Source organism: Balaenoptera borealis (assembly GCF_965194805.1).
Source record: "Balaenoptera borealis genome assembly, chromosome: 2".
Lineage (NCBI taxonomy): Eukaryota > Metazoa > Chordata > Mammalia > Artiodactyla > Balaenopteridae > Balaenoptera > Balaenoptera borealis.
Window position 1 is genome coordinate 180,424,781 of NC_138867.1, and position 17,415 is coordinate 180,442,195.

Here is a 17,415-nt window from a genome sequence, read left to right on the forward strand (position 1 = left end):
CACACAGATACTCAGTAATTCTTTGCTGAATGAACGAGCAAGTGAATCCACGCGTTGTGAGGTGTATTGTTTTCCTCCTTTTTTTTTTTTTTGATAAAGATGTATGAAGTTTATTTATTTATTTATTTATTTATCGTCTGTGTGGCGAGGCTTGCGGGATCTTAGCTCCCTGACCAGGGATCAAACCCAGGCCCTTGGCAGTGAAAGCATGGAGTCCCAACCACTGGACCGCCAGGGAAGTCCCTGTTTTCCTCCTCTTAAAGTGAGAAAACATGGGAATTCCCTGGCGGTCCAGTGATTAGGACTCCTAGTTTTCACTGCTGAGGGCCCGGTTCGATCCTTGGTTGGGGAACTAAGATCCCACAAGCCACGTGGTGTGGCCAAAAAATTTTAAAAATAAAAAAAAATTTTTTAACTAAAGCAAGAAAACAAAGACACAGGGAGTTGGAAGATGGTTTCTAAGACGGCCCTCAATGATGCCCGTCTTCCCCATTCATGTGCTTGTGTGATTCCCTCCCCTTGAGCGTGGGCTGGACCTGAAGATTGCTTCTGACCAACAGATGTAATATGGCACCAATATGGCAAAGGCGATGGGATGCTACGTCCAAGCCTGGGTTACAAAAACCTGTGACTTCTGTCTTGGTGAACTCTCTATTGACTTCTCAGCTTGCTTGCTAGGGGGAAGCAAGAAGCAGGTTGGTATGGTAAGGTCCACATGGCAAAAAGTGAGGGTAGCCTCTGACCAACAGCAAGCAAGGAGCTGAGCTCCTCTGTCCACAATAAAATGAATCCTGCCAACGGCCACATTGTGAGCTTGGAAGTAGATCCTTTTTCAGTTGAGCCGTCAGATGAGACCACAGCCCAGTGGACACCTTATTACAGCTGAGAGACCCTGCAGCACAGGACCCGACTAAGCTGTGTCCAGAATCCCAGCCCCCAGAGAAACTGTCAGATAATAAATGTGTGTTCTTTTAAGCCACTAACTTTAGGGTGATAGGTCACACAGCAATAGATAACTAATACAGAGAGGTCAAATGACTTGCCTAAGGTCACACAGACATTAAAGAACTAAGTCAGGTCTTGAACCCAAGTCTCTCTGACTCCAAAATCATTCTCTAACCACTTCACTGACCCATCTCCCATAATCATAGAGAGAACATATCAAAAGCTCGGTTCAGGCTTGACCACATACTAAATATTTCATGTGAATTCTCTCATTGAACCTTCACAGCATCTCTGAGGCAGGCACCATACTTACTTGTTACAGATGCAGAAACAGGGGGACTTCCCTGGTGGTCCAGTGGTTAAGACTCCACACTTCCACTGCAGGGGGCTCAGGTTCAATCCCTGGTTGGGGAACTAAGATCCCGCATGCTGCACAGCACAGCCAAAAAGAAAAAAAAAAGATGCAGAGGGGGTCCCACTTTCACTCAGGGATGTGAACTCTTCCTTTATCCTCATCCCATGGGTTTGCCATTGGATTGAATTGGAGTAAATTTCAGAAATGAAGAAGGCTTGGGGATATCTCCGCAAATGCTATGCCTGTCTTAGTGCGTTCAGGCTGCTAACAGAATACCATAGACTGAGTGGCTTATAAACAACAGACATTTATTTCTCACAGTTCTGGAAGCTGGAATTTCAAGATCAAGGCACAGGAAGATTTGGTACCTGGTGAGAGCCTGCTTCCTGGTTCATAGATGGCTGTCTTCTTGCTGTGTCCTCACGTGGTGGAAAGATGACGGAATCTCTCTGACGTCTCCTTTATGAGGACACTAATCCCATTCACGGCCTTCACCCTCATGATGTAATGATGTTCCAAAGACCCCCACCTCCTAATACCATGACCTTGGGGGTTAAGATTTAGCACCAGGAGTTCCCTGGTGGTCCGGTGGTTAGGACTCTGCACTTTGACTGCCGTAGTCCCGGGTTCAATCACTGGTTGGGGAGCTAAGATCCTGCAAGCTCCGCAGTGCAGGCAAAAAAATTTTTTAAATTTAAAAAAGACTTAGCATGTAAATTCGGGGGTGGGGGAGGAACACAAACATTCATTCTATAGCAAGGCCCGAGAGTGTGAGAAGGGGAGAAGTATGCCCTGGGTACTCTGCACCCCTGATCCCCAGCCCTGGCTGAGATCCAGCTCCCCTTGGAGAGAAAGGTGGCACTGAGCTGTGTTCAGCCTCATCCACCTATGTCTTGGCTGGAGGGTTTGGAGGTGTGTGTGTGTGTGTGTGTGTGTGTTCACATGCTGGTGCATCTGCTCACCTCCTCCTCCTCAGCATGAAAATACCCTTGCACCCACAGTCATGTGGACATGCACAGAATGAGAATCCCCAGTCATCCACATCCCCACTCAGCCTGATGGACTAGACACAAATTCCTAGGCACACAGACACCGCATTCACCCCCAGATACACCAGGACATGGCAGGCCACATGTGGACTCATGCAGATGCACACCTATATCCACACAGATATTCTCAGTATCTTGCAGGAGACTGAGGAGTCTTGCAGACTCCTCTGCATTTTGACTCTCTGAGTCTGTCTGTGGGATTTTCCGTGTATGTACATGACCATGAGTACCTGTGTTGTGTCCTGCCTTTGTGCCTGTGAGTGTGTCCATGTATCTTTGTTTTTCAACATGACATCTGTCTGCCTGGGTGTCTGTCTGTTTCTGAGTCTGCAGCATTGCTTGGGTTTGTCTGACTGTGTATCTCTCTCTGTGTTGTGACTATGTCTGGCTATGAATCTGACTTGTGGCTGGGCCCTGATTGCGTCTGTCCCTTTGTTACTGCTCTACGTCTGTGCTCTATGCGTTTCTGTCTGTTGTCTGGGTCTGCTTCTCTGTTATTCCGTTTGCATTGACAGCCGTGGTCCCTGCAAGTGTATCTGCTGCCTCTGTCTGGAACTGTTTGCTGGCTGTGCCTGTGTGTTATCTCCCTGCACCTATCATCTGGATGGACAAGGACTTATTTATGTGTGTGCTGTCCCGCTGTACCTGTTGGTTTGTGTCTGTGACTTTGTGCTGCCTGTATAACTTGGTATCTCTCTGTGTCTGTCTGCTGTCTGTGACTGTTCTGGCCTGTTTGTGTTGGTCACTCCCTGGCCATGTGTGTGCTGTCTGTCTGTGCCTGTGTTCTGTCTGCTGTCTGTCTACCTTCCTCGTGCCTCCGTGTCCACTCTCCAGCCTGGCTCCCTCTGGTGGTCCTGAGGGGAATAGCCAGCGCAGAGAGATCAAAGGAAAAAGAGTTGAGGGAAGAGGAAGCATTTTAGGCAAACTGTGAGTCCTTGGCTGCCACGGAGAAGGGAAGGCTTGGGTGTGATGGCAGAAACCAGATGCAACCCTCCTGGCAGGATGGGGCTGTGGGTCTGGCCTCTGAGCTTGCACACCTCTTGCCCACCCATCCTGTAGAAGTCTAGAAGGCAGGACGCCTGGGTCTCTCACAGTGGGTGGGGGCAGGGGCCTTCCTCTGGGGACGTCACCCGTTAAACTTCCTCTCTCAGCCACACAGGAAGCTGAGCCGGCTCAGGGCCCAGCCCTGAGAAAGCACAGGCCCCCCCCAGCACCCCTGAGGAAAGGGCCCCGCCGGGCCAGCCCTGCAGGGACCATGGGATCCACAGCTGAGTAAGAGCTGCCCCCTCTCCCATCTTCTGGACCAAGATTCCCAGACAGGGCCTGGGGCGGGGCCAAGGAGAACGAGGCTGGGGCAGGCCCGGGAGGGACCGTGAGCCACAGGGGCAGGTGGCTGGAATTAGGGCAGGACACTCAGCTGGCCTACAGTATGGACTCCGCTCTCAGGCACACTCGGGCCACTCTGGGACCTTCCAATATCTGTCTCTCTCTCTCCTTCTCTCTCTCTGTCTCCCCTGCTCTGCGCCGGCTCTATATGACTAAGTTTGTAACTCTGAGCCTGTGCCTTTTGATGTATCTCAGTGATGGGGAGCCTGGCTTCCGGGGTCAGCGGGGGGGAGGGGCGGGCTCTGTGTGTCCATGTGCAGGACTGATTGATTGTGTGGGACTTGTGTCAGCGTGAAGTTGAAGTTCAGTGTGAGGGAGGTCCCAACCTCAGCGACAATGTGTCTGCACTCACTCCCCGTTCTCTTCCTCTGTCTCTCTCCCTGAGCCCAAGTCCCGACATCCTCTGCAAGGTGGATAGAGGGTTGGGGGCCAGGGGAGGAAGGCAGAGATTGCAGGGCTCCCAGAAGGACCAGGGCACGCTGCCCTCTTTCCTCTGATAAAAAATCTGAGGGCCCCATGAAGCCCCAGGGCCCCATGAAGTCACGTACACAGAGACACTAGGGCAGGGCCTCACACATATATCCAGGGACCCTCAGGGCCACCCAAGAAAACGGGGACGTTATTCACCCTCACACTGGCTCAACCACACATACGCACAGTCCTACCTGACACATGCCCTGGGCGGTCTCATCCATTCAGGCAGACGCAGAATAGAATTGCAGACACACACACACATACACACACACACACACAATCACACACAGGTGCAGACACACACACAGAAGCAAAGCCCTGGACACACTGAACCCTTTCCTGCCCTGCAGAAGGGGTCTCCCTGCCCTGTTTGATTGGTTCTTCGAAGCGGCCTACCCTCCCTCCCTGCAAGAGGGTGAGTCAGGGGCATCATTGGGGATGGGGGTTGAGATGGAGGGTGGGCCCGGGACCCTGAACTTAGGAGCCTGCTCTCTGTGCAGATCCCCCCATCCTGCGGCAGTTCCCCCCAGACTTCAGGGACCAGGTATGCAGGCTGGCTCCTTGCTCCCCAGGGGCCAGGGCCTGTCCCCCTGGGGGAGGGAACCCTATGTCTCAGACCACTGGGAGCTTAGGGGTGGGGCCCAACCTGAGTGGCCAAGCAGTGTGTGCTTCTCTCCACCCCCAGGAGGCTATGCAGATCGTGCCTAAATTCTGCTTCCCTTTTGATGTGGAAAGGTATGGAAGGAAGCAGACACGAAGGACCCAGGGACCCAGACCTCTCATGGACCCCCAGGATTCAAACGCCCAGAGACTCAGACAACAGAGACCATATACCCAGGGCCCCTGAGATTCAGAGACCCAGGGACTCAGAAACCCGGGGACCCTGACGAATAGTGACCTATGCACAAAGGGACTCACTTACCCAGGGTCTCAGGGACCCAGGGCCTCAGAGAACCAGAGACGCTGACAGCTAGGGACCTATACACCCAGGGCCCCAGACTGGTGGACGCAGTACTAGCAGCGTTGTCAGGGGCATGAAGGGGAGGGGGGTTCACGGGGGTGGGATGTCCAGGTCTCTCTGAGAGCTTTTCCTGCCCCCAGGGAGCCCCCCAGCACCGCCGTACAGCATTTCACCTTTGCCCTCACGGACCTGACCGGCACCCGCAGATTTGGTTTCTGCCGCCTCCGGGCTGGTGCCCACAGCTGTCTCTGCATCCTCAGGTGTGGGATATGGGGGTCTGGGCGGGGGGAACGGCCTCTGCCCACAGGCACTGCATGAAAACTGTGTCCGCTCTCCGCAGCCACCTGCCTTGGTTTGAAGTGTTCTACAAACTGCTGAACACAGTGGGGGACCTCCTGGCACAGGATCAAGTGAGACCAGCTCTCCCTGTCATTCCTGCAGGAGTCCTAGTCCCACCCCCACCAAGGCCCCAGCCTGGCTCTGAACTCCCAGACCTGACCGGGCCCCTTTGGCTCCTCCCAGACCACCCAGCCTGAGTCAAGACCCTCAAGAGTCCCCAACCCGCATTCTGGCTCAGGCATCCCACCCCTACCCAGGTCTCAGAGGTCGATGAACTTCTTCTACATCTGCTGCAGCAGCCCCTTCCCGGGACCCAGGACTCAGTGGGGCTGGAGCTGGTGAGTATCCCCTCCCCGCTGGGCGTCGGACCTCAGGTGGCTGGAGAGGCTGCACCCCGGCCCTGAGGACCACGCACCGCATCTCCCCCAGGGCAGCGGAGTGATGATCTCCAGTGCGCAAGGCATCCCCCGCCCTGGCCCCGGGAAGAGCATGCCGGTGAGCAGAGCTGGAGACCCTGGAAGGTTGGGCACCCACGTGAGGCTAGCCCCTTGACTGAGCAGTCCCCCTATTAATCCCCCGCCAGCTTTCCTGCTTCGTGGCCCCCGACTCCGGCCGCCTGCCATCCATTCCTGAGAACGTGAGTGGAGACCTGAGAGGGGACTCTGGGAGGGGGGAAGAGGTCCGGAAACCCGGAGAGGGCTCTCAGATCCTGTGGTCCCTCGCGTCCAGCGTTCCTCTCTGTTCTTCAGAGGAACCTAACGGAGCTGGTGGTGGCGGTGACCGACGACAACATCGTGGCGCTATTCGCTGCGCTCCTGGCAGAGCGAAGGGTCCTGCTCTCCTCCAGAAAGCTGAGCACCGTGAGGCGGGACCGCCGGGCCGGGGAGGGGCCGAGGCCTAGCTTGGTCCCTGGGGGCGGGACAATCGGGGCGGATTCCTAGCTCTAACCCCACTGGGCGGGACCCGAGGGCAAAGTCCTGGCTCAGCCCCTTTGAAGGTCAGGGTTGAGTTGAATCCTGGCTCCACCTTTATGGGGGAAATCAGAGGGGGCTGCGCTGTACCCCCTCCCCCCGCTTCAGGAGCTCTGAGTCCAGGCTCCACCCACTATGGGCCAGAACAAGACTGGCTCCGCCCCTCTGGAGGGTGAGATCAGAGAGGGCTAAATTCTAGCTCCGCCCCTAGGGGGGAAGGACGGGGTAGGGGTGGAGCTAGCATTCAGCCTCTACCCCTAGGGGCGGGACTTGGGGGGGGGGACTGAACTCTAGCTCCGCCTCTCTAGGGGCGGGGTCAGTGGGCTGAGTCGCTGTCCTACCCCTAAGGAGAGAGATTCCGGAGGGTTGAATATTAGCTTCAACCCCTAGAGCGAGGGACTAGCACGTGCTGAGTCCTGGCACCACCAGTTCCAAGCGCCGTAATTTGCGGAATTCTTGGCCTTCACAAGAAAGGGGTTTGAGTTTTCACCTCTTAGCCAGTAGCGGGTGGGGAAGGGAGGTGGAGGGAGACAGGAGACTGGGGACACGGGATATGAAGCCGGGAGAGCCACCGTCCAGAGAGGGTCCTTGAAGCTGGGGGTCCAGGCCCTGACTCCACGGTCCCCCACTCGTCCCCAGCTGACGTCGTGCGTCCACGCGTCCTGCGCTCTCCTGTACCCCATGCACTGGGAGCACGTGCTGATTCCCACGCTGCCGCCGCATCTGCTGGACTACTGCTGGTGAGGGGCAGGGGCTGGAGAGGAGCAGGGCTTGGGGAAGAGGCCTAGGGTCCTGGGGACCCGGGGGGCGGCGCCTGCATGACCGGCCCCCTCGGCCTTCCGCAGCGCGCCCATGCCCTACCTCATCGGAGTGCACGCCAGTCTCGCCGAGGTAAGTGGGAACGGACCTGGATGGCAGGGGTGGGTGGAGTGCCCCCCTGCATTCCCAGGTATCCTCCCCTGTCGGGGATCCTCGGGCTCTGAGCGGCCATCGCCCCTCCAACTCCCTAACGCAGAGAGTGCGGGAGAAAGCGCTGGAGGACGTCGTGATGATGAACGTGGACTCCAATACGTTGGAGACGCCCTTCGACGACGTGCAGGCACTGCCCCCAGATGTGGTCAGTGACATCCCCTTCCACCCTCCTGCCGCATCCGGGAGACGAGGCTCCGCACCCGCCTGCTCAGCGCTGCCCCCTTGTCCTCCAGGTGTCTCTGCTGAGGCTACGGTTAAGGAAGGTCGCACTGGCCCCCGGGGAAGGGGTGTCCCGTCTCTTCCTCAAAGCCCAGGCCCTGCTCTTCGGGGGGTACCGCGATGCGCTAGTCTGCAGCCCGGTGAGATTCGGGGACGCAGAGGGAGAGACTCCGTGGGTCCCTGAAGGATTCAGAATAATAATACCTAGCGTTTATGGACTGCTTACTCTGTGCCTCCGTTTGCTCATCTGTAAAATGGGATCCCAACAGTACCCACCCAAAAGGGTCGTGTGAGTCTGAATGGACATAAGCAAAATGCTCGTTTAGTGCCTGGCACATCGCAATGGTTAAATGATAGGTTTTGCCTCTGCAATTATTATTTCACTTAATGCTCACAACAGTATTATGAGACGGATACTCTTATGGTCCCATTCTACATATGAGGAAACCAAGGCTTGGAGAAGCCCCACAGTGGGTGAGTGTTGAAGCCAGGACTCTGATCTGCTGACTTTCAACCCTGACATCCCCTCCTCCCCAGTTTTTCACAACTATTCTATAAAAACGTGGTCGGGGAGTTCTATTATTTGAGAATCTGACGTTGCTTTCGACTCTGCCCTGAACACAGCCAGAAGCTGTCCACTTCTCCCCCTCCTCTGTCTCCACCCCGGCCTGGTCCCCATCGTTGTTTGCCCAGATCTGCGCGCCCACCCGTCACCATGAGTCCGCTCTCGCGGGCTCCCACCCTCCGCGCTCCGTAGTCTGACCTCCCTGCAGCCGCCAGAGGTCACCTGGGAGCATCTGAGTCAGGTCCCGTCCGCCTCCGCCCACCGCTTTCCCAGGGCTCCCACCTCCCTCGGGGTAAAAGCCCAAGTCCTCCCTGCAGCCCACGAGGCCCTGCACGACATCAGGCACACAGAGGCGCTCCATCAATGTTGGCTACACAGATGTAAGGTAGAATATGGGAAGCAGAATAAGGGATCCTGGAGAGCCGCGGGGAGCTTAGAATCCGAGTCCTTCTTCCAGGGCCAGCCTGTAACCTTCAGTGAAGAAGCCTTCCTGGCCCAGAAACCCGGGGCGCCGCTGCAGGCCTTCCACCGGCGGGCTGTGCACCTGCAGCTGTTCAAACAGGTGCGCCAGAGTCCGGAGGGCGGGGCTGGGGCCGGAGGGGCGAGGCTAGGGGCGCAGACGCCTGGATCCCGGAGGCCGAAGCCAGGGCTGGAGGGGCGGACGCCTGGGCCCATGGGCGGGGTGAGAGTTGGCCCAGCCGGATCCCCCACTCCAGGGTCTCCGGGGTGGGAGAGACAGGACTGAACTCTTGGGTCCCTAAAAATGGGAGCTCCTGACCTGAGTTCCCACCTCTAGTACCTCTAGGTCCCTGAGGAGGTTGGGATGGAACGAAATTATTGAGTCCCTAAGGCGGGAACCTCCTGGGTCGAGGGTGGAGGGAGAGGAGGCTGGACTCTTGGATTCTAGGGACGTACCGGGGAGGTGGAACCGGACTCCTGGGTTCTTGGAAGAAAGTGGGATGAACTTCAGGGTCCTTCAGTGCAGGCTGGCTTCCAGGGTCCCTGGAGGTGGGGTCGACCTCTTCCAAGGTCACTGAGAGGAGGGGGGCCTGTCTGGAGTGGCAGAGTCCTATTCCTCCGACCCTGTGAGGAGCGGGGTCTGGTCCCTGAAGACAGATCCTGACTTGGGGTGAGGACGGGCGGGGAGAGGGTGGACCTCTGGCTTCCTGAGGTGGGCTCCAGACTCCTGGGACCTAAGGTTGGGTTTCTGGAGGGGCCAGGGATGGCTTCTGCATCTTGAGGGCGAGTGGATCCCCAGTCCTCGCATTCAGATGTTTGGGGCAACCTGATTCTCTGACCCTCTGCCCCACCCCCAGTTCATCGAAGGCCGACTGGAGAAGCTGAACACGGGAGAAGGCTTCTCAGACCTCTTTGAGCAGGAGATCACCTGTAGCGGGGCCTCCTCAGGTGAGCTCTGCACCTGGCCCCGGAGCCCCCCCCACCGCCCCGGACCTGTGGCCCAGTCTGAGCCTACCCACCTTGGCAATGCTCTCTCCTCTCTCCAGGGACCCTTCGCTCCTACCAGCTCTGGGCAGACAACCTAAAGGTAGTAACACCGAACACTTTAGTGTTTATTGTGGGATTAAATCAAACCTACAACCGTCCCCACTATGCTCATTTATAGATATAGGTGAAGAAATCAAGACTCAGAGAGGGAGAGGGGATTCTCCAGTAACACACAGCCCGGGTGGGCAGGTGGGGTCTGGGATAACCCCACGTGCCCAAGCCTCTCTTCCTTGGCTTTCTCTCCCCAGAAAGGTGGTGGTGCCCTCCTGCATTCCGTCAAGGCCAAGACCCAACCAGCCGTCAGAAACATGTACCGCTCGGTGAGGCTGGGCTGGACAGGCCACTTACCAGGGTGACAAAGGCAGAGGATGGTTTAACCCCACGTTTAGAACGCAAACAATTTATCAGAACTAAACCAGCAGTTAAACCATTTACAATGTTTCCTAGTTTTATTTTCCATTGACTGTGTTCATTCATTTTTGTCGCATCAGGTCTTTCCTATTTAAAAATGACAACCAAGGTTCTTTGGCAAACATCTTTTGTCCTTCTGAGACACCACAATCCCAGCTTCTGCCCTTGTGGTTTGTTTTTCTCCCAAGCCCAAAATTTTCCTGGGACCAACTTCCACAGCTCGCAGTTGTCTGCTGGATTTTATTCTTTGCTCGGCTTTTGAACACTGACTCATTTTTACGATGTTCTAGTGTTGCCATTTCCTGTTTCATTTGGGGGTTATCTCCTCCAGTAATATTCCTTCTGTGTTAGTCAAAGGGGCAAGTTTGTATTGACTTCTTAGGTGGTACCGGGGGAACTTGAATATATTTTGAGACATACATGAGCAGATGGGAAGACAAAACTGTCCTCGGGGATGGAGGGCCGAGTTCTCAAATGTCCAGGGTCAAATCGCTCTGGATTCTGTCTCTTTTGGCTCCTCCGTAGGCGAAGAGTGGCTTGAAGGGTGTGCAGAGCCTTCTGATGTACAAGGTAAAGCCAGTAGCCAACGCCGTGGGGCAGTGGGGGGAGGGGCTCCTGGCTCACCCACCCTCTTCCTAGGATGGGGACTCTGGCCTGCAGAGGGGGGGCTCCCTGAGGGCCCCTTCCCTCACCAGCCGCTCAGATTGCCTGCAGCAGCGCTTGCCTATCACCCAACACTTCGGACAGGTAAGAGCCCCGCCCCTGCACATACCTGGAATTATCACCAAGTCCTTCTCCCATCCTGTCTCCAGCCAGACATCTCGACTACCTCAAAAATGGGGTGCCCAGTACCCCCTTCACAGAACCCCCTGATTCTGTAGCTCCTGAGGCCCCAGCCCCCAAATCTGTCCTTTGCAGAACCGGCCCCTTCGGCCCAGCAGGAGACTCCGGCGGGAAGAGAGACCTTCTGAGTCCCTGGGGGAGGGGTAAGACTCCAAGGCAGAGGGAGGGAGCAATGTTGGAAGTGGGGGGCCGGGACTCATGGGGAAGTGGGCCCCAAAACTCCAGACCCTTCAGAGCAGCCGGTCTGGGGCAGATATCTGAGGCTGCCCATCCTCACCCAGGACACCCTCTCTGAGCCCTGAGGATGCCCAGGAACCATTGGCAGAGGAAGCTCTGGATGGCAGCTTCCTTGGGTCCGGAGAAGAACTGGATTTGCTGAGCGAGATTCTGGATAGTCTGAGCATGAGAGACACCCGGAACAGCAGCCTGCGGCCAAGCCAGAGTTTGGACTGCTGCCACAGAGGGGACCTGGACAGCTGCCTCAGCCTGGTGAGAGCCCCCCCAGCCCTTCCCCATTTGCTCATCCAACCTGCCAGCCCCTCCTTCATTTAAAGGCCAGCAACGTGCCCATCTCCCCATCCCCACCCAGCCCGACATACCAGGAAGATCAAGATGGCAAGCAGATGACGAGAAACCACCAGGGCCCCAGCCCCTGTCCCTTTCTGTCGGCCTGCCGCCTCTGCACACCCCACAGCCTTCAGATGCCACGAGCTCCTCGAAGCACCCCATTTCCCAGCTGCCCTCAGAGGCCAGCCCAGAAATCATTTCCCCGTCCCAGTCTTCGACAGCTTCTGCAGACCCAAGCAGCAAAGGGGACCCCAGCTCCTCTCTCACAGAGCCCCAGCCTCTACGCCTCTCCTCTCCCCACGAGGCAACCGAGGATCCCACAGCCCAGGAGAGCCCCTGCTCCCAGCTCTCCACAGCACCCAGCCCTCGAGAAAGCCCCCAACTTCTGACTCCCACAAAGCCCAACTCGGATATTACCTGGGCATCCCAAGTCCTTGATTCTTTCTCGGATCCCGGTTCCCCAGAGAGCCCCAGAGCCCAGCCTTCGGAGGTCCTGCTCCCAGAGCGCACGCACCTCCAGCCCCACGAGGAGCCGGGAGCCCCCAGGCCCCCTGAGCCTCCTGCTAGTAACTGCGAGGAGCTCCAGGCCAGGAGCCAGCCCAGGGTTGCTGAGCTTAAAAAGTGTTTTGAAGGTTAAGAATCAGGGGTCTGGAGGAGACTCTGGCCCCTCAATAAAGCTGCAAGAGCCCAAAGCTTGTTTTTCCTGGTGGGTTTACCTGGGAGCCCTGTTTCTGCTCAGAAACCCACCCCACTCCCCACCTTCCCTCCCAAGGCAGCCTCCGGCTGGCTCTTAGGTGCAGCTAAAAGCCTTTCCCTTCCAGGAAGCTCTCCCAGCCCCTAGGACCCTCGAGACCTTACAATTCATCTCTCAACAGCCTGTGTGTCTCCTCCATCTAGGCTAACTCCTGCCCCCACCAGCTCACAGAAAGGTTTTATTACATCACACTACCCATTGTATAGATACATATAAAGTAAGCAGCCTGTCTCCCTCGCCCTCAAGGGCAGAGTCTTCGAAGCACCTTCTTCCCCTCTATTCTTAAGCGCTGGGTGTGTTTGATTGCCCAGAGAGGGCTCTGCCTTCCCCCAAGGTCACACAGCCAGGAAGGGTGATGGGTAGAGGAAGGGGACCTAGATGGGCAGGCAGCCCCGCACCGTCTCCTTGGAGTCCTGGGGCGCCTGGGCCTCGGCTGCATGGGAGAACTGAAAGGAAAGGAGAGGGGGCGGTGTCGGGCCTGTGTGGCAGGCAGACAGATGGCTGATGGTGCAGCAAGCGGGGAGGCAGGTCCCCAGCCCCGGCACCCCAACTGCAGGCAGAGTCAAGCAGAGGCAGCATGCTTCGCAGAGCCCGCCCGGCAGGTGCCCCGTGGGCCCCCCCCAAGTTCTCCGGGGCCATCAGAGGCTGGTGTCTCGGTGGCAGCTGCCGTGTGCAACTGAGCGCCGGGCAGTCCTGGGCAGTGGAGGCAGCTGTGGCCAGCCCCAGCATTCAGATGAGCCGCTCCTCAGGCGGCAGCTTGAGGTTGGGAGGCGGTGGAGCTCGGGCACCCACCTGCTCCTCACTGCTGGGCCGGTAGGTGCCCTCCGTCTGCCGCTTCTCCCGAAGCTTCTGCACCAGAAGTACCAGGCCCACAGCCAGGAGCAGGGCGGCCAGGAGGGAGAAGACCACGATGATGGCAATGGTGGCCTCCTGCGACTGTTGGTGGGGGGGACAGGTGTGACCCACCTGAACTTGGGCATCCCGTCCAACCCCGCCTGAGAATTATCTGGGGATGCTAATCCCCTCCCCCCGCACCCGCCACTTTTGGTGACTGGCTTCCTCCACTCAGGGTTCCTGATCCCCATCATATCACATCTGGGGTTCCCAGGCTCCCCCACCTGCCATGTCTGGGGTCCTTCTCCCAAGCGCCTGCCGCATCTAGGCTCCTAGATACCTCCTCCCCCTGCCTGAGAGGCATAGGGGGCTCCTGGACCCCCTACACTTGCCAAGCATGGTATTTTTTTTTGGGGGGGGTCTTAGTTCCCCAACCAGGGATCCAACCTGTGCCCCCTACATTGGAAGCGCGGAGTCTTAACCGCTGGACCGCCAGGGAAGTCCCGCCAGGCATGGTGTTCTTGCCCATCCCCTTCCTGGGGTTCTCGGTGTCCCCATTTGCCATGTTGACATTGTGATCTCTCCCACTTAGGGTTCTCCAGTGCCTCCCCCACTGTCCAGCCTGCTGCCTCTGGGAATCTAGGTCCTCCCACCTGCTACACGGGGGACTCCCGAATAAAATCCCTGCCGCTCTTCTCCCACATATACCCCAACTCACCAGGGCCCCATTGGAGCCAGGGCTGGGGCCAGAGGGTGTAATGGTGCTGTTCCCACTTACAGTGGGGTCCGGTGCTGCAGGGCAGTGGTAGAGAAGATAAATGAATCCCCATCTATTCCTTCCCATCTGGAAGCATCTGCATCTTTCTTGGTCATTTCCCCTCGTTAGAACTCTGCCCTTTTGAGTCTTTCATTCTGTGAGTGGCCTCCACACAGGGGCTGGCCCCGCTGATTTTGCTCCACAGGGCACCCCTTACCAAGGGGAGCCCAGCGCTGAGTAATCAGCCAACAGTGGTCTGCAGTTGGCGCAGAGTTGGGGGCTATTATAATGCATGGTGTGGGGAAGCTCAACCCTCCCCCCCAACCCCAGCCTCACCTCTCCAGCCCTCCCTCTGCCCTTAAGGATCTGGGCGGATCCTGCATTTCCCTGGAGTGTCTGACTCACACCTCCCCCCAGGCTCCCGAAACTGGAATAGAGGGGCTGAAAGGCTGCGTCCCCACCTTTGGTCAGCCGGCTCCACCTGGGCTTGGAGCCCCAGGCAGGCCTCCTCCTGGCTTCCATTTCCCCCAAACTGCTCAACCCTACTGAGACTCCGGCCCGCAGGCCTCTTCTCCCAGCAGCTCACAATTCCGCCCAACTCAGGAATTCTCCCAGACCAACTCCAACCGTCCAAGGAAGGACACAGGAATTCTACGCCCCCAGCCCTACCCCAGACTCTGTAGACTCCTGCTCCCAAGGCATCGCATGCCCGCTCCTGGGTTCTTGCCCTCTCAGCGTCCCAGGCACCCAGCGCTTCTAAGCCCGGACCCCCAGTGCCCCCGACCGATACCTACTTTGCCCCCAGACCCGGCCCCAGCGGGTCAGCAGCAGCGGCAGGCCGAGCGCCAAGAGCAGCCCCAGGCCGGGGCTCGCCATGGGCCGGGTGACGGGCTGGTGGCACCGGGGACGGGGCTTGTCGCGCGCGCCGCTCCTACCGCATCTCGGGCTGGGGGGGTACCTTCGACCCCACACCTGGGGGCTGGAAAGGAGAAAGGCCGGAGCGTGGGGGAGGGGGCCGGACCCGAGCGCAGGCCCCTGGGAGGGGCGACCCGCGCCGGCCACCCAGGAGTCCCGCCCCGCCCCCCGCCGCCAGAGGTCAGAGATTAAAGATTAACTCGGGGCGGCGCGTTCCTGGGCTGGGGAAAGGGGAAGGGAAGGGGGGAGGGGTGGCAGGCCCAGCCGCGCGACCTGCCTCCCTACCTGGCCCGGGCGTCTTCGACCCCCGCTCAGGGTCCCGATCCCGGTTCCTCGCTCGAACCCTCGATCCGTCGGTCAGTGGCTCGGTCGGACTCTTCCAGCTCCGCCGGCTCACGTGACCCGGAAAGTTTAGTCACTCACCTTGGAGGTGAGCGCACTTCCGGCTTGTGCACCTGAGCCTAGGTGAAAGGGCGGGGCCAAGCGGGGGCGGGTCCGCGCCGCGGACGCACCTGTAACGGGAACCCAATCCCATAATCGGGAGGAGTGAAAAGGAGCGGAAGCGCGCAGGTGTAAAAGGAGCCTCTCACCTGCACTGCAGTTACATCTGTAGAATCGTCCAGGTGTGGAGACACACGGGGCATGGAGTCACCGATGTGTGAGGCACTCCTGTCTGGGGCAGACCGGGATGGGGAGCCTCTAATGAAAAAACACTGGTGTGGGACACACCTGCATGGGAACAAACGTGTAAAGAAATCTGCACGGATGTGTAAGAACACCCATGGGAGACATCTGCTTTGAATCACATCTCTTTGGAGTATAGCTGAATGGAAGCCTACCTGTGTGGAAAACAGCTGTATAGAACACACCTGCATGGTTACAAACACCTGGCTGAGGCACTCTGGCGCGGGGTACATCTGTTTGGGGAATGCATCTGCATGGCCCACCTATGAAATGAACAAGACTTGCAGAAGGAATTCCTGTGTGTAAAGGTATTGGAAATACCTGTACGAGACATACCTGCATTTAAGTACACCTGTAGGGGACCCAGTTATATGGAAAGAGCCCCGTATGGGTGAATGATTAAATGAAACACACGTATGGCGGGGGAGGCTCTATAACGCATTCCTGGGTGGAGGAACACCTGTTGAGAAACATACCTGTGAGGTGAAGGAAACAGCTGCATAGAATTGAGCTCACACGAGAGGAAGACCTGAGCACGCCTGCATGGGGGCACACTCACACTGAAGCACATCGGGGGGAGGGGCTCATGTGTATTGAGGTCCACCTGTCAAGGATGCATCTGTGAGAAAACATTTGTTTGGGGCATCTCCGTGGGAAAATATCTGTACGGCACCTGCAAGGGCGACCTGTGAATGAAAACGTCTGTGAAGGGACCCTCTACAAGAGGCTCGTTTGAGCACACCTGTCTGGGCAGAAGCTGAGTGGGAACCATGTGTGCCCTCACGATCGTCCTTTGGATAAAGGACGATGATAATAAGACGACCCCCTCCTGGGGACTCTAGAGAGAAGAGTAATGGTTAAAGGAAAATTCATCCCTTCTAGGGCATAGAGCGATGTTGGGTAAGAATCCCAGGTCTAGTTAAATCTCTGCTTTGCCCCTTCCTGGACATGTGCACTGGGGTGAGCGGCTTAACCTCCTGTTTCGTCATCTGTGAAGTGGGAAAGCCAGTCCCACTTACCTTATAGGGTTTTAGCGAGGACGACGCGAGGGGTGAGTAAAAGGCCAAGGCTTGTGCAAAGCAATGAATCAACGTTAGCTGTTATGATTTTTCGCTGTCAAAAGATCTGGGCGCCCCTCCCCCTAATGGCGAATCGAGAAACTGCGCCCGAAACTAGTGGGAGGGGCATTCGGCAGGTGCCGCGAGCGCGACAGGCTGGGGCCCCGCCTCCAGCTACGCTGTCCTTATCCCCAGCCGCGCCTGGAACTCTGAGATCCCCCCGCTAGGCCGGTCTGGAGAAAGCAGTCTGCTCGGCGTCTGGATCCGGCAGAGGTCCCTTTAAGACTGCGAGGCGAGCCGGGGGCCGCAGGGCCCAAGGCAGCGTGGGGTCAGTGGGGAGGCCCCGCCTAGGTGGTGAGCAAGGCGGGACCGCAGGGCACAGCTCCTGCGGCTCTGACCAATAGGAAACCGACTTTGCAGCCGCGCCGCGCGTTGATCTTCTGTTTCCCAGTTTGAGTGGGACAGAGAAAGGAGGCGCGCGGGCGGGAAGAAAACACGGAGGGAGAGCAAGGCGACTTGATTTTCTGCTTCTGTGGCCGCTTAGGCAATGTGAAATGAGCGGGCGGGCTGTTGCAGGGCTAGATGGCACAGAGTTGGTTCTGAGTACGTCTAGGGAAACCGAGAACTTTAGTTTCTGAGGAAGGTTAGTAGAGGAGGGAGGTCAAGTGGAAAGGGATTACGTAACCCAATCTCTGACATCTCCCTACCTCGTCCCCTTGGGCAGAGGGTAAACTGAGGCACGCAGAAACGGAACTCGGAAACCAGACCTGAGATTATTGATCTCTCGAACCCCCCTTCCCAGAATGAACGTGATGATCCCTAGATTGTTCTAATACCAGAGCATCCCTGA

General features: G+C 57.5%; 2 protein-coding genes across 2 annotated transcripts; one reads left to right on the plus strand and one right to left on the minus strand.

Moving 5' to 3' along the window:
* Positions 1–3,513: 3,513 nt before the first annotated feature.
* Positions 3,514–12,255, plus strand: DENND1C (DENN domain containing 1C). The gene is made up of 23 exons (XM_082380680.1): positions 3,514–3,621; positions 4,560–4,624; positions 4,710–4,753; positions 4,895–4,944; positions 5,311–5,430; positions 5,511–5,580; positions 5,767–5,847; positions 5,939–6,004; positions 6,093–6,146; positions 6,259–6,369; positions 7,120–7,220; positions 7,326–7,371; positions 7,496–7,597; positions 7,686–7,811; positions 8,694–8,798; positions 9,553–9,643; positions 9,742–9,782; positions 9,991–10,062; positions 10,679–10,723; positions 10,793–10,900; positions 11,072–11,139; positions 11,278–11,485; positions 11,586–12,255. The coding sequence occupies exons 1-23, from the start codon at positions 3,605–3,607 to the stop codon at positions 12,198–12,200; spliced, it is 2,406 nt and encodes an 801-aa protein (XP_082236806.1). The 5' UTR covers positions 3,514–3,604; the 3' UTR covers positions 12,201–12,255.
* A 221-nt stretch (positions 12,256–12,476) lies between these two features.
* Positions 12,477–16,860, minus strand: CRB3 (crumbs cell polarity complex component 3). The gene is made up of 7 exons (XM_082380674.1): positions 15,984–16,860; positions 15,663–15,770; positions 15,109–15,552; positions 14,703–14,887; positions 13,870–13,943; positions 13,110–13,253; positions 12,477–12,763 (listed from the first exon to the last, which is right to left on the minus strand). Exons 4-7 carry the CDS (start codon positions 14,782–14,784, stop codon positions 12,692–12,694), a joined length of 372 nt encoding a protein of 123 aa, XP_082236800.1. The 5' UTR covers positions 14,785–14,887; positions 15,109–15,552; positions 15,663–15,770; positions 15,984–16,860; the 3' UTR covers positions 12,477–12,691.
* Positions 16,861–17,415: the final 555 nt, after the last annotated feature.